Genomic DNA, 12,169 nt, shown 5'->3' on the forward strand with positions numbered 1-12,169 from the left:
AACTGGCAGAACTATGTATATATGGACAAGTAATAAACTATTTAAAATAGCTGTAAAAACTAGATCAAAATTAGACGTGTAACCTTTACCACTGTCAAGGTAAAAGGGCTAATGCAGCAGTAAAAACCCACGGCTCATAGGGAACCATAGTTCCATAGTAACAACTTTATATCCAAAACACCCCACACAACCCAGGCTTTTAGTAACTCATGGGGCAAGATCAGAGGTAACCAATGGAGGATTTTCAACCTGTGAATAAAAGCTAGGCATATTTCAAACCACTCAACAACTGTCTTTAGATTCATACACTGAACAGAAATGCTAAGAAATTAAAACTAGAAACTTACTGACTTCTCAGTGATTTGGCACACAAAAGACAAAATAAAACTCTCAGAAAACACACCTCAGCACTCACAAAGTCTCTAGCAACGCCAAGTACATATAAATGCTCATTCTTTACAACTTTTTGTTTAGTCAGCCCAAACACTAGGTGTTTCTATGTAGAGCGAGAAGCCACCCCACACCTTGTGCAGATGTAGCTATAACACAAGCAGTGCCAGACACAGAACAGAAAGGAGCCAATGCCAGTGCCTGGCTCAGGTAACGTGTAGTGAGACAGGTACACAGTGCCTGGTCCAGGTAACGTGTAGTGAACCAGGTACACAGTGCCTGGCTCAGGTAACTTGTAGTGAGTCAGGTACACAGTGCCTGGTCCAGGTAACGTGTAGTGAGTCAGGTACACAGTGCCTGATCCAGGTAACGTGTAGTGAGTCAGGTACACAGTGCCTGGTCCAGGTAACATGTAGGTAACGTGTAGGTAACGTGTAGTGAGTCAGGTACATTGTCACGAACACAGTACTTGCTGCAACCTCTACCCCTAAAGCCTAGGAAACATCGAGGAAGAGGGGGTGGAAGACCGTGAGAGTCAGAAGACCAAGGCATCTGCTGTTAGTATTTTCTATATATGACAAGGAAGACACACCCATTGACTTCCAACAATATGGTCTCCAGAACAAAACCAGTATAATGATAGTATCAGCTAATGTGAAATTGCTGATAGGGGAGATTCCACTTGGTCGCACCCCAAATGAAGAGCTACAGGTGCCTATGCCCAATAAGAAACAAGTTCACACACAGACCACACAATCCCCAATAGTCAGCCTGGACATGCACATGTAAGCAAAACTGAATGACTCGGGTTTACACAGACACGCTCATGCACCATAATAATTTAAAAAGAGACTGGGATGGAGGACATAGAAGGAGTTAGAGGAATCGGTGTGATACAGATGTGGGGCTCACATATAAAGTTCTCAAAAAAGGCAAAATTATTAAATTAAAGAAATATAAAAAGTTATACTTTTTTGTGATAGGGTTTCTCTGTGTATAGCCCTAGCTGTCCTGGAACTCGCTCTATAGACCAGGCTGGCCTCAAACTCAGCAATCTCCCTGCCTCTGTCTTCTGAGTGCTGGAATTAAAGGTGCGCACCACTACCACCTGGCTAGTTAAATTTTTAACAGCTTTAATAACTAAAGAGCATTTCAATTATATGGCTTAACAAAAACTGTGTGCTAGAATTGACTATGTTTTGGTGACCTGTACTAATTTATTCTGAAAACTTACTATAGTGATGGGAATGCCTGCTTTTGAAAGTAAGTCCTGATAAATTCTTACCTGTTAATTCTAGACAAAAATCTATGACCTGACTTTAAAATATAAAAGAGAGCAGACCTAACATGACAGTTACACTCTAATCTGTCTCAATTCATTCAGGCACTAATCTTACCTACAGCTACAGAGCATTAATGAATTATCATTGTAAGAACTTGACAAGCTGGAATATGAAGTGGGAGATTAGACCAGGCTTGCCATGCTAAACACAGGACACAGAGAGACCAGGAAATACTACTGAGTCAAACAGACAGTACCCAACGAAACAGCCACACATGGTGGCCCACGTCTTTAATCTCAATGCTCAAATGACAGAAATAGGCTGGTTTCGGGTCATCCTGGTCTACAGATTAAGGTCCTTGGCCATACAGCAGGACCCTATCTCTCAACAACAACAAAAACCAAATAAACAAGAAAAGAATGTTTTCAGAGCATCAGTAAATAGCACAATGACCATCTTACTGAGAGTTCTGGGACTAGAAAAAAACTTTGGCCATACTATCTTGACATTCAGGTGAATACATTCCTTCAATTTATTACACACAAATTGTTGCTTCTTTGTTCTATATTGACTTTTCTAGTAAAAACTTTTCTGTTACATTTTATTGCTTGATCAACTGATTGTGATGCTGCAGTTCAAACCCAGGGCCTCACGTGTGCTCACATGCATTCTGCCACTGAGCACTGACAGGAAGGCCTAAGATACAGGCCCTTGGTAGACAGGTGGGAAGACCAACGGTCCCGGAATCCATGAACAGGTGGGGAGACATCAGGTGATGTGCATCAGCTGGAGTTCTAGTCTCAAACTCACGTGGCAAGAGAGGAACAACTGTTTGTCTTCTGACCTCTCACACACACATATGCTAGTATGTGCACCCATACATACATGCAAAATGTGAAGAAAAACAACAAAAATAAATGGAAAGAATACGTTTTTTAAAGCATACAGACATTAGTAAAGACAACATAGCTGGCTGAATGGCAGAATGCATGTCTAGTACACGTGAGGCCCTGTGTTTGAACCTAGGCATCACAATCAACCAATCAAACTGAACTGAAAAGTTCTGACTAGAAGAATCAGTACAGAACAAGAAACAATGACATCAGCTAGACATGACTTCAGATAGGTAAAAGCTCAACATGGACGAGGATACCAGATAAAGTTAAAACATACACAAAATGGCACTTGGGCCTGTGTCCTTTTTTTCCTTTTCCCCTTTGCTTTTAAATTCATTAGATCTGAGAATACATGCAACTCAACAATGGTCTCCCTTTAATACACACCACTACCACCACCCAATCATGAGACTCAATGCTATTTATAACTAACTACTCATATTATATTTAGGATTACAAGGTCTAAAAGCATAAAGACCATTTTGGATCATATGACAGGCACCTTTTGGAGAAAGGTGGACACACCTACCAAGTTCTCTACTAGGGAGACTGGAAACTAGCACGTGCCGTATGGATCTCCTGTGGCACTTAGAAATAAAGCTTTCCTTGACTCTGCCATCTTTGCCCCCATCCGCTAACACAGCCTACCCTTCTGCGTGTCACAGCCTATTGCTTTCCCTCCTCTCCTGCAGACCCCTCTTCTCCACTCGTCTACCCACACAGATACTGGAGATCACTTGGTCTGAGTTACTTCTCTATATGCACTCATCCCCACATACATGGACACTGCTTAGATTATCTATAAGCATTCACTCACATATTATTTCTATAAATTGCAAAAGGGGCATTGAGTTTAATAACCAAAGTGCTGAGTTACAAATATTTCCCAATGACTTAATAATATTTTGAGGATTATACCTTACAGCATGGCCGTGATGGAATGTCATTTTGCACACAGTCTGACCCCTTGTCAATGAGATCTATTTAGCTAGATTAACAATAGTTTAAAAGTGCAATTCAGAGATAGAGAGATGGTTCGGGGGTTAAAAGCACTGACTGCTTTTCCAGAGCTCCTGAGTTCAATTCCCGCAACCATGTGGTGGCTCACAACCATCTGTAGTAGAATCTGATGCCCTCTTCTAGTGTGTCTTAGGAAAGTGACAATATTCTAACATAATCAATCAATCAATCTTTTTTGAAAACAATGCGATTGAAATCCCAGCAACTGAGGATGCAGAAGCAGGTGGGATCTCTATAAGTTCAAGAACAACCAAGGCTCTACATAGAGTCTCAAAACAAAACAAAAACCACCACTACCACCACCACCTCCAAGACGTTATCACCAGCAAGTGTAGCACCAACAGCCTCAGCCTACAACTACTGTCTGAAGCAGCGTCTGTCTGTAACTGTGAGGCTTTGACGTGGGAGAAGTGTGATACCTCCAGGAGCGGCATCTCTTCCGTGACTATGGGGTCCAAACGTCGGTCAGGGCCATACTTAACAGACGTCTTCTCCTCCTTGGTGTTGTTAAGTCGAGGGCCTTGAATTTCTAAATCCTGTCTCCCTCGGACGGACATACCCAGAGAATGTTTTCCTGCAATTATAAAAATCAATAACTAAAATGATATAATGTGTTTGAAGATTTAACTTTTTTAAGTTTTTTTCATAAATACCAGGTAATTGCTGAGTAACACACATAATCACAACAGTAAATACATTTTAATTCCATGTTTAATATCATCTATGGCATGCTATTCAATTTCTCATTGGATTTAACTAGGGTTACATAAAAGTTACTTATCATTGAACCAAAGTCTTTAAAACCAGTATTTTATAAGCCATAATCCTTATTCACCAAAAAGACCCAAGAACAACATTTTAGGGCCATGAGAAAATATTAATATATAATACCAGTGAGCTTTTTACTTTTATCCATATCGAATATGGCACTAATTTGATGATATATAACTACATCTTCTCAAAAGGCTGAACGATGAAAATTATAATACAGACAGATTTCTTTTAACTTCTTCAATATCTACGTGAAGTTTCACCAAAGGCTTCATAAAGTACTCACACGCATGCAAGGGCTAGGGCAGTGCTCAGCCCCATCGTCCTGAAGGCTACTCAGGGCCTTGGATTGCAAAGGTCCAGATTAGACAGACACATAATGTACTGTCCCTATGAGTTACTGTACTCAGGTCCCTATGAATATTCTGAATGAAAAGAATCAACACTAATATGTCATGAAAACCCTGTTTATATGATGGGACTTAGTTTAATGTTAACTCAAGGTCATAAATTATAACCTCTAATGTATCCATTTTAGCTCTCTAATTCTTAGCTACATTTTATGGACTACCATAATTCTGTGGTATTCAATTAAGAGTTAAGTACCAGTGAGAAAATAAAGTAAAACAATTCTCAATACATATTCACGCTGCTTTAAAAACACAATATAGCAAGACTACTTCCAAATAACCTGTCTAGCAAACTTATCAAAACAGGAAGCAGAAATACAGTACTAAAATGCAGAAGACCATACTCAAATTTTGTGCATTTGTGTTTGTAGTTTTTTTTTTTTTGTTCCTACTGATTTGTCCTTTCTATTTAAGTCTCTCTTACGTCCAAAAGCAATGTTAACTCCAGGTGCAAAGGTCAGTTTGTGTCCAGGACAGTCCCGCTGTTAGCTTTTATGAATGTGAAGGTCACACGCAGCAGTGCCAGTCAATTTCAATTTGCTTTAAGATCTATCTGCTGAAACAAAGCTTTGGAACTACAACATCTTATTCCCTTCTTAGCATCTTTTCAACCTAAACTCAGCCAACTATAAATTAATTTTAAGGTAATATTAGGATCTTGTAGAGTTCTCTATGTTAAAAAATAAAAAGCCCCTGAGCCATGTTAAATAAAGTACATGTACTTTATAGTTTTCTTCAAAGTTTGCAGAGAATACTAGTTAGGGCACCAAGAATAAAGCTTAAAATTAACTGCTCCTTTTGGGGATGGATAACGGTATTTCAACTGATTTCTTTCCCTGCTGTTTTTGGGTTCTGTCTTTACTGGAGACTGAACCTGGGACTTCTTGATAGCCAGGTGCACTATCAATGAGGAGCACCAGCAGGCCTAAGTCTCCTCACTTTAACTCTGCAACAGTTTCCAGCTAAAGTGCTCAGACTACTTGAACTCTCCTGTCTTAGCCTCCCAAGGGGCTGGAATTACAGGCATCTACTGCCACAGGGAGCTCTGACTATTTAATATCCAATGAGAAAACAGTGGCTTTTGTATGTTGTTTTATAGAAAGGAAATGTTAAAAACAAAATATACTAAGGTAGTTTTGTATTGGCTGCAGACATTTCAACAAATTTTTTTTTAATTAGAATTTACTAAATTCAGATCGGTAACAAAAATACTATCAGTAAGGGAATCAAATCTCTTACTTTTGCCAGAAGTTAGAATGATCTAAATTACATATGCTTACTCACACTTAGATGTCATTATATAACAGCCCAACACAAAATCATATGCTTACTTAAAGCATCATGAGACTTTTTTCTTGGTGATAATTTTTTGTAACTTGACTACAGTTCTCAAACTGGAACTCTGTAGAAGACAACATAACATGGGCAATGTCAAAAGGCTGGACATGCTCAACAGGCACATTAGACCTAGTTAGGAAAAGCCTCTGTTCATTCTTGTGTTCTCCACAGGATGGTGTAAGTGTTACTCTTCTAACTGCTTAGCGACGCTATAGCTTTACCTGTGTGACATCCAGGAAGAGCACCAATGCCATCTACTGTCACGGAGCCCTGAATAGTGCCAAGATTATACACAACTCCCAGGATGTGCAGCTCCCCTATGTGATGGGGAAAGAGCTTCAGTCTTGCCTATGGAAACATTGAAGTTATTCTTATTATGTTTTCAGAGGAACTTAATAGCACAGCACCTCAACTTTGGAATGCTGCAAAATTAACTCATGATCTAAACTTTTCAAATACCTTTTTTTTTTTCTTATGGAAAAGTATTTTCTTCCATCCTTCCTTTCTTCCTTCTTTCCTTCCTTCCTTCCTTCCTTCCTTTTTTATTTTATCACAGAATCTGCAGTGGCATTTTCCTCATTTAAGAAAATCACAGGGATCAGCAAATCCCAAGTGTAATGGAAGAGCCTTCCCCTGAGAAGATCACTTTCTTAATCATGGTATATCCCTGTCAGGTTAAGCATGGAAATCCACTTTTCTTAAAAGAAGATCTGTAAATTCAATAATTGTTTTGACTTTTTTCTTTTTCTTTTTCCTTTTTTTTGGGGGGGTGGGGGTGGGGGAGATGTTTTATTATTGACCTAGGGTCTCACTATGTAGCTTTGGCTAGTCTGATACTTGCTGGCCTCAAACTCATATAGACCTATCTGCCTCTGCTTTCTGAGTGCTGGGACAAAAGGTATGCACCACCAAACCATGAAAAAAAAAAAAAAAAAAAAAAACCCAAAACTAAAAATGTTGTCTTGATCCTCAAAAATACTATTTCTTTTTCTCTTGTAACATTGGGACTCAAACATATGGCCTTACACACAATAAATAAATGCCAGTCCTAAAAGAATTCTTTTAATTAAAAACAAAAAGTCTGGGCTGGGTGTGGTGGCACATAGTTTTAATCCCAGCACTAAGAAGAAAGGCAGGCAAGCTCTGTGAGTTCCAGGCCAGGCTGGTCTACAGAGTGAGTTCTAGACCAGCCAAAGATACAGTGAGCCTTCAAAAGAGAAAGAAATCTGCACACCTAAGTGCCTGTACCTTTGCCAAGCTAACACTGAGAAGTGGTGAAAAGTGGTTCCGTCCCTCTCCCTCTCTGCAAACGAAATCAAAGACAAACTACTACATTCCTACGGATTTCTTAGGACCAATTCCAATTTTCTAATCTTACCAATTTTAGACTTAAAAAAGCTAGAATGAGCAGGAATAGTGGCACACACCTTTAATCTCAGCACTCGGGAGGTAGAGGAAGGTGGATCTCTGTGAGTTCCAGGCCAGCCTGCTCTACAGAGTGAGTCCAGGACAGTCAGAGCTACACAGAGAAAGCCTGTCTCAAACAAAACAAAACAAAACAAAACAAACAAAAAGCTAGAATACAGCATGGCTACAGGAATTACGCTGATCTTTTAAAGTTTGTTTTCAGTTTACAAGCTTAGAAAGGCAAAAGACAGAAAAATGATTAAAACAATTACCACTTTAGATTCTTCACTGTTAATTAAAAATTCTGAAATAACTTCAGTTCCAATCATTTCAGGTTCACCTGTAACCTAAGGAACAAATTATGTATGTTTTAAATAAAACATCTAATGAGTAAAATAACAAATTATTAACATTTTATTGGCCAAATTCACAAACACCAACTAAAGTTAGCCCCTCCAGATGCTTTTATAAGTTTTCTACACCCACAGTAGAGCCAACCATGGAAGGTCCCTAATATGCACGTCTCATTTCGTTCAGCCTGTCATCTAAAGCTGGTAAGTCATCTACTCAAGATGCAGTCATCAACAGGACAAGGCCCAAAGAGAAGTTGAAATGCTCACAGCTAATAATGGCCAAAATAATTACTTAAAAGCTACGCACAAAAATATCACAAAATACATGGCATTCTACCCAAATTGACCCAAAATTCTACCACAATTTAAATGTAAAAATTCACCATAGAATTATTGTGATAGTAAACATGGAAACCTTCAAACCAACTAGTAAATGACAGTGAAACAGTCTATGAATAATCCATAAAACATGTTATAAGAAAATAAAGTATTAAATATTTTGATAATAGATACATACTAAGCAACATAAATGAACACAGCAATATGAATGGAAGGAAATCCAAAACATGAGCAAAAACATATAAATGAAAAAAGTCAATGTAAAGATACACAGGCAAACATTATGTGGTTTTCTAAACAGCAGGAAGGGAGTTTTAAGTCTGTGTTTCTCTGTACTCTTACGTTTCAAGAATAAGCTCATGTGGTTATACCTAAGGTGAACTAAGGGAGGGACAGTGATGCAGCACCAGGCACAGCTGCAACGCGCATCATGATACCTGTAGTGACTTACTCGTTCTTTTTCAGTGTCTTTCCCACTGGTGTCTTTAGGCTGAAACTTCCAGAGCAATGACAAATCAGACAGCAAAAGCGGAACTTTTAAAGGGTTTCTAAAAGCCACTTCCACAGTAATTGGCTCTATAAAAGAAAAAGACCACATTTAATAAGTTTCATAAACCCAATACTACCTCTCAACATACCTTTTGTGGTGTTTTTTGTTTGTTTGTTTGTTTGTTTGCCTAGACTGTCTTTTGTCACATTATAGAACTCAGTTTGGAAAGGACTTGATGTCCTAATGTCACTTTCTCGGTACTCTAGCAATTAGAGTACCCACCACTTGTTTATAAATGCAGTTCAGTACACAGGGCCCAGGACCTCCAGTATCTTGAATTTGCTTTAAGTAGAACAAAAAGCCACAAGTATATACTCAAGTACTGGACTGGTGAGATGACTCAATGGTTAAGATCACTTGCTGGTCTCACAGAGAACCCCCAGGGTATCTCCAAACCATCTAAGTCCAATTCCAGGAGATCCACCATCCTCTTCTGCCTTCCAGGGCACTAGGCGTGCATATGGTGCACATACATACATACATGGGGGAAAACATTCATACACATAATTCTTTTAAGTTCAATTGTATCACCTTCTACAACTGCCAGTGGAAATCTGGAGTTATCGGAGTAACTGTTCAAGCAATACTGTGTAGGATAGAAACTGGATGGGATTACTCCTTTATTAGCCACAGCCACAACATGCTCCTCAAGTTCTCGCCACTGCTGGGACGACTCAGCGTCATACTCTTGATCAAGACTCACATGAGTAGCCGCTTGCTTTTCACCTTTACAAACAAGAAAGAACAAATTTTACCTGTAAATACACATGAACTTCTGCATAATATAAAATATATTTCAAAGAAGATCCAGATGTATCCAAATGACATATATACACTTTCAGGACTCCTAATTTTCTTATCTATAGTAAAAAATTAAAAACTCCCGGCCCAGAGCTTCTGCCCCGCCTTGATCATGGAGTTCTCGGATGAAAGACACATTCACAGCCTTTTACAGTTTTAGTAAGTCTTAAGCAGCACAATAGCTGGGCCGCTGCCTGCCCTCCGCGCTGCTAGCATCTACTTTCCTATCGATAACCTCGAGTTATTACTTCCTGTGTTCCATCTGGTCTGCTCCTAGCCCCAACTGGACAGCCTTGTTTTATGGCTTAGCTAACCTATGGAGGCTTCTCCTTTCTTCTCTCCTGCATGTTCTGCCTTTATTTCATGGCGTCATCTTCTTCCTCCTTCCCTCCTTGTGGTCCTCTCTGTCACAAACCCGCAAAACCTCAACCCCACCTATGTCTCTTCTGCCCAACTATTGGCATCTTTACTCACCAATCACAATTAACTGGGGGCAGGGCTGCCCAGTGTCTTGTGTGTAGACTCTGGGATAACCAGTCTTGGGAACCCCAAATTAACATTAAAATACAAGAAACATTAGGCCAACAACGCACTGCACTGATCACAAAATATCTACTTGTTAGTCCTAGCCTAACTGCAACTTTGTTTCTAATACTGATACTTTTTTTCTTCCTGACTCAAATAGTTATTTTGCCCAACTTCCACAATTTTTACATAAAATAGCTCAACATACAGAGATTGCATAAAACATCACTTATAGATGAAAATTCTATTTTTGATTCAGCATCTCATGTAACTCAGACTAGCCTTAAACTAGCTAATTAACATAATTATGACATGAAACTCATTCATCTTCCTGTCTCCACCTCCCAAGTGCTGGGATTAAAGGTATGGACCACCACTCCTAGCTTGTATCTTCATTTCTTATTTATTTTGGGTTTTCAGGAGAGGGTATCTCTGTGTAGCCCCGGGTGTCCTGGAACTTGCTCAGTAGGCTGGCCTCCAAGTCAGAGACGCACCTGCTTTTGCCTCTGCGGCGCTGGGATTAAAGGTGTGCACTACCACTGCCTGCTTTTGTTGTTTAATTTAAATTTATTTATTTATTTAATATGTCTATAGGTACTTTGCCTGCATGTATGTTTGTGTACCATTTACATTTACCTGGTATCCAGGGAGGCAAGAAGGTTTTGGATCCTGGAATTACAGAAGGTTATGAGTACAATTAATTTAACTTGGGTCCTCTCGAAGAGCAGCCTCAAGCTCTTAACCACTGAGCCATCTCTCTACTCCCTTTGCTTATATTATATCTTTATTAAGTTACTTCATTTATTTATTTATTTATCTACTTATCTATTTATTTGTGCTAGGGGGGTGCATGCTTAGACAAACGAAGAGGTCAGAGGACAACTTTTGGGTATCAGTTCTCCCCTCCCACCATGTGGCTTCTTGGGTCTGAACAGAGGTCACCAAGTATGGATTTCACCAAGTATCATTCATAAGTCTTAAGCCATTAAGTCAAATTCATATCTTGAAAAATTTTAAAGTTAGCTTTCATTTCATGATCCTGATTTTTTTTTTTTAACAGAAAGAGCATTATAGCCAGAGTCAAAGCCCTCTTCAAACTCTTCCCAATCCTAACATCCTATCACCTCCATTGTACCACTTCTCCTGGCAAGTAAATCCTAGCATCTCTGGCATATCTGCATACTTCTTGTAAATTTTATCAGAAGTATGCACATAAACAATATATAGAAATGGTTTCTGTATTTCAAATGTAAGTCTAAATGACTGTTTTCACTCAACACTATGTTCTATTATCTAAAGTAAACATGTAAAAACAGTTCATTCAGGCCTTGCAGCATATGTAAATTATGTAAGTATATCAACGTCTTTTTGCTATTAAAAACAATCATGATGTAAAGCTGTGGGGCCAGAAGACTCTGGAAGATGGAGCAAGTCCTGAGCAAGAGTGAGGTCGGGACCACCGGCAGAAGTAGGACTGCTTCCTCCGTGCTCTTGGCCTGCATGTTCTGGAGCAAGTAGCCTTGTGACGACCCCACCTATGCCACCCTGAGGTGGTCACATAGCAAGTGGCCGGGTTACAGGTTAAACTTCTCTCACCTTATAAGGACATGTCTAGTAAGTACCTGGAATGTTTCTTCATGTTAATGAAGCCTTCCCGGAATACCCCAGCTAATGATGTACACTCACCCTAAAAGCTCCCACCTACTCCCCAAGGTCTACATAGCCCTTGTTCTAACTAATAAAGAGAGCCTCTTCTCTGCATATCACTGAAAACCATCTCTGGAGAAGGCTGTTTCATCCTGAACTAACCAAGATCTTGCCTAACACACCTACTCCTACTCCACTTAAGCTTCACTCCCTCCAGTCCAGCCTGGTGTGCAACATGCCCAGGAGAAGAAGCAGACCAGGGGCAGCATAAAGTTAATTTTGATTTGAAGCTGAAATATGAAAACATCTAGGATGAAAAAGTACAGTTCATCACTCATCAAGCACACAAACACATCGAAGAGTGAAGACCTCTTCAGGCCTCACCCCTGAGGAGAGACTGTATTTAAAGGGAGTGGTGATGGGGCTTTGTTGGAGGGTG

The 12,169-nt window shown here is 39.6% G+C and overlaps 1 protein-coding gene across 9 annotated transcripts in view; it reads right to left on the reverse strand.

Moving 5' to 3' along the window:
- Window positions 1–12,169, reverse strand: part of Trappc8 (trafficking protein particle complex subunit 8) — a 76,394-nt gene that overhangs the window by 17,762 nt on the left and 46,463 nt on the right. For 5 of the 9 annotated variants that reach the window (XR_015642225.1, XR_015642224.1, NM_001437437.1 and 2 more), the window contains 5 exon segments: window positions 9,289–9,483; window positions 8,659–8,783; window positions 7,788–7,862; window positions 6,330–6,456; window positions 4,009–4,163 (listed from right to left, as the gene is read on the reverse strand). Coding sequence is in view for 6 of the 9 variants with exons in the window: in NM_001437437.1 (NP_001424366.1) it covers window positions 4,009–4,163; window positions 6,330–6,456; window positions 7,788–7,862; window positions 8,659–8,783; window positions 9,289–9,483 (677 nt within the window). In the remaining 3 variants the exon portion in view is untranslated. 9 annotated transcript variants of the gene reach the window in all.

The sequence above is a fragment of the Rattus norvegicus genome, chromosome 18 (genome assembly GCF_021556685.1).
Source record: "Rattus norvegicus strain SHRSP/BbbUtx chromosome 18, alternate assembly SHRSP_T2T, whole genome shotgun sequence".
NCBI classification, from domain to species: Eukaryota; Metazoa; Chordata; class Mammalia; order Rodentia; family Muridae; genus Rattus; species Rattus norvegicus.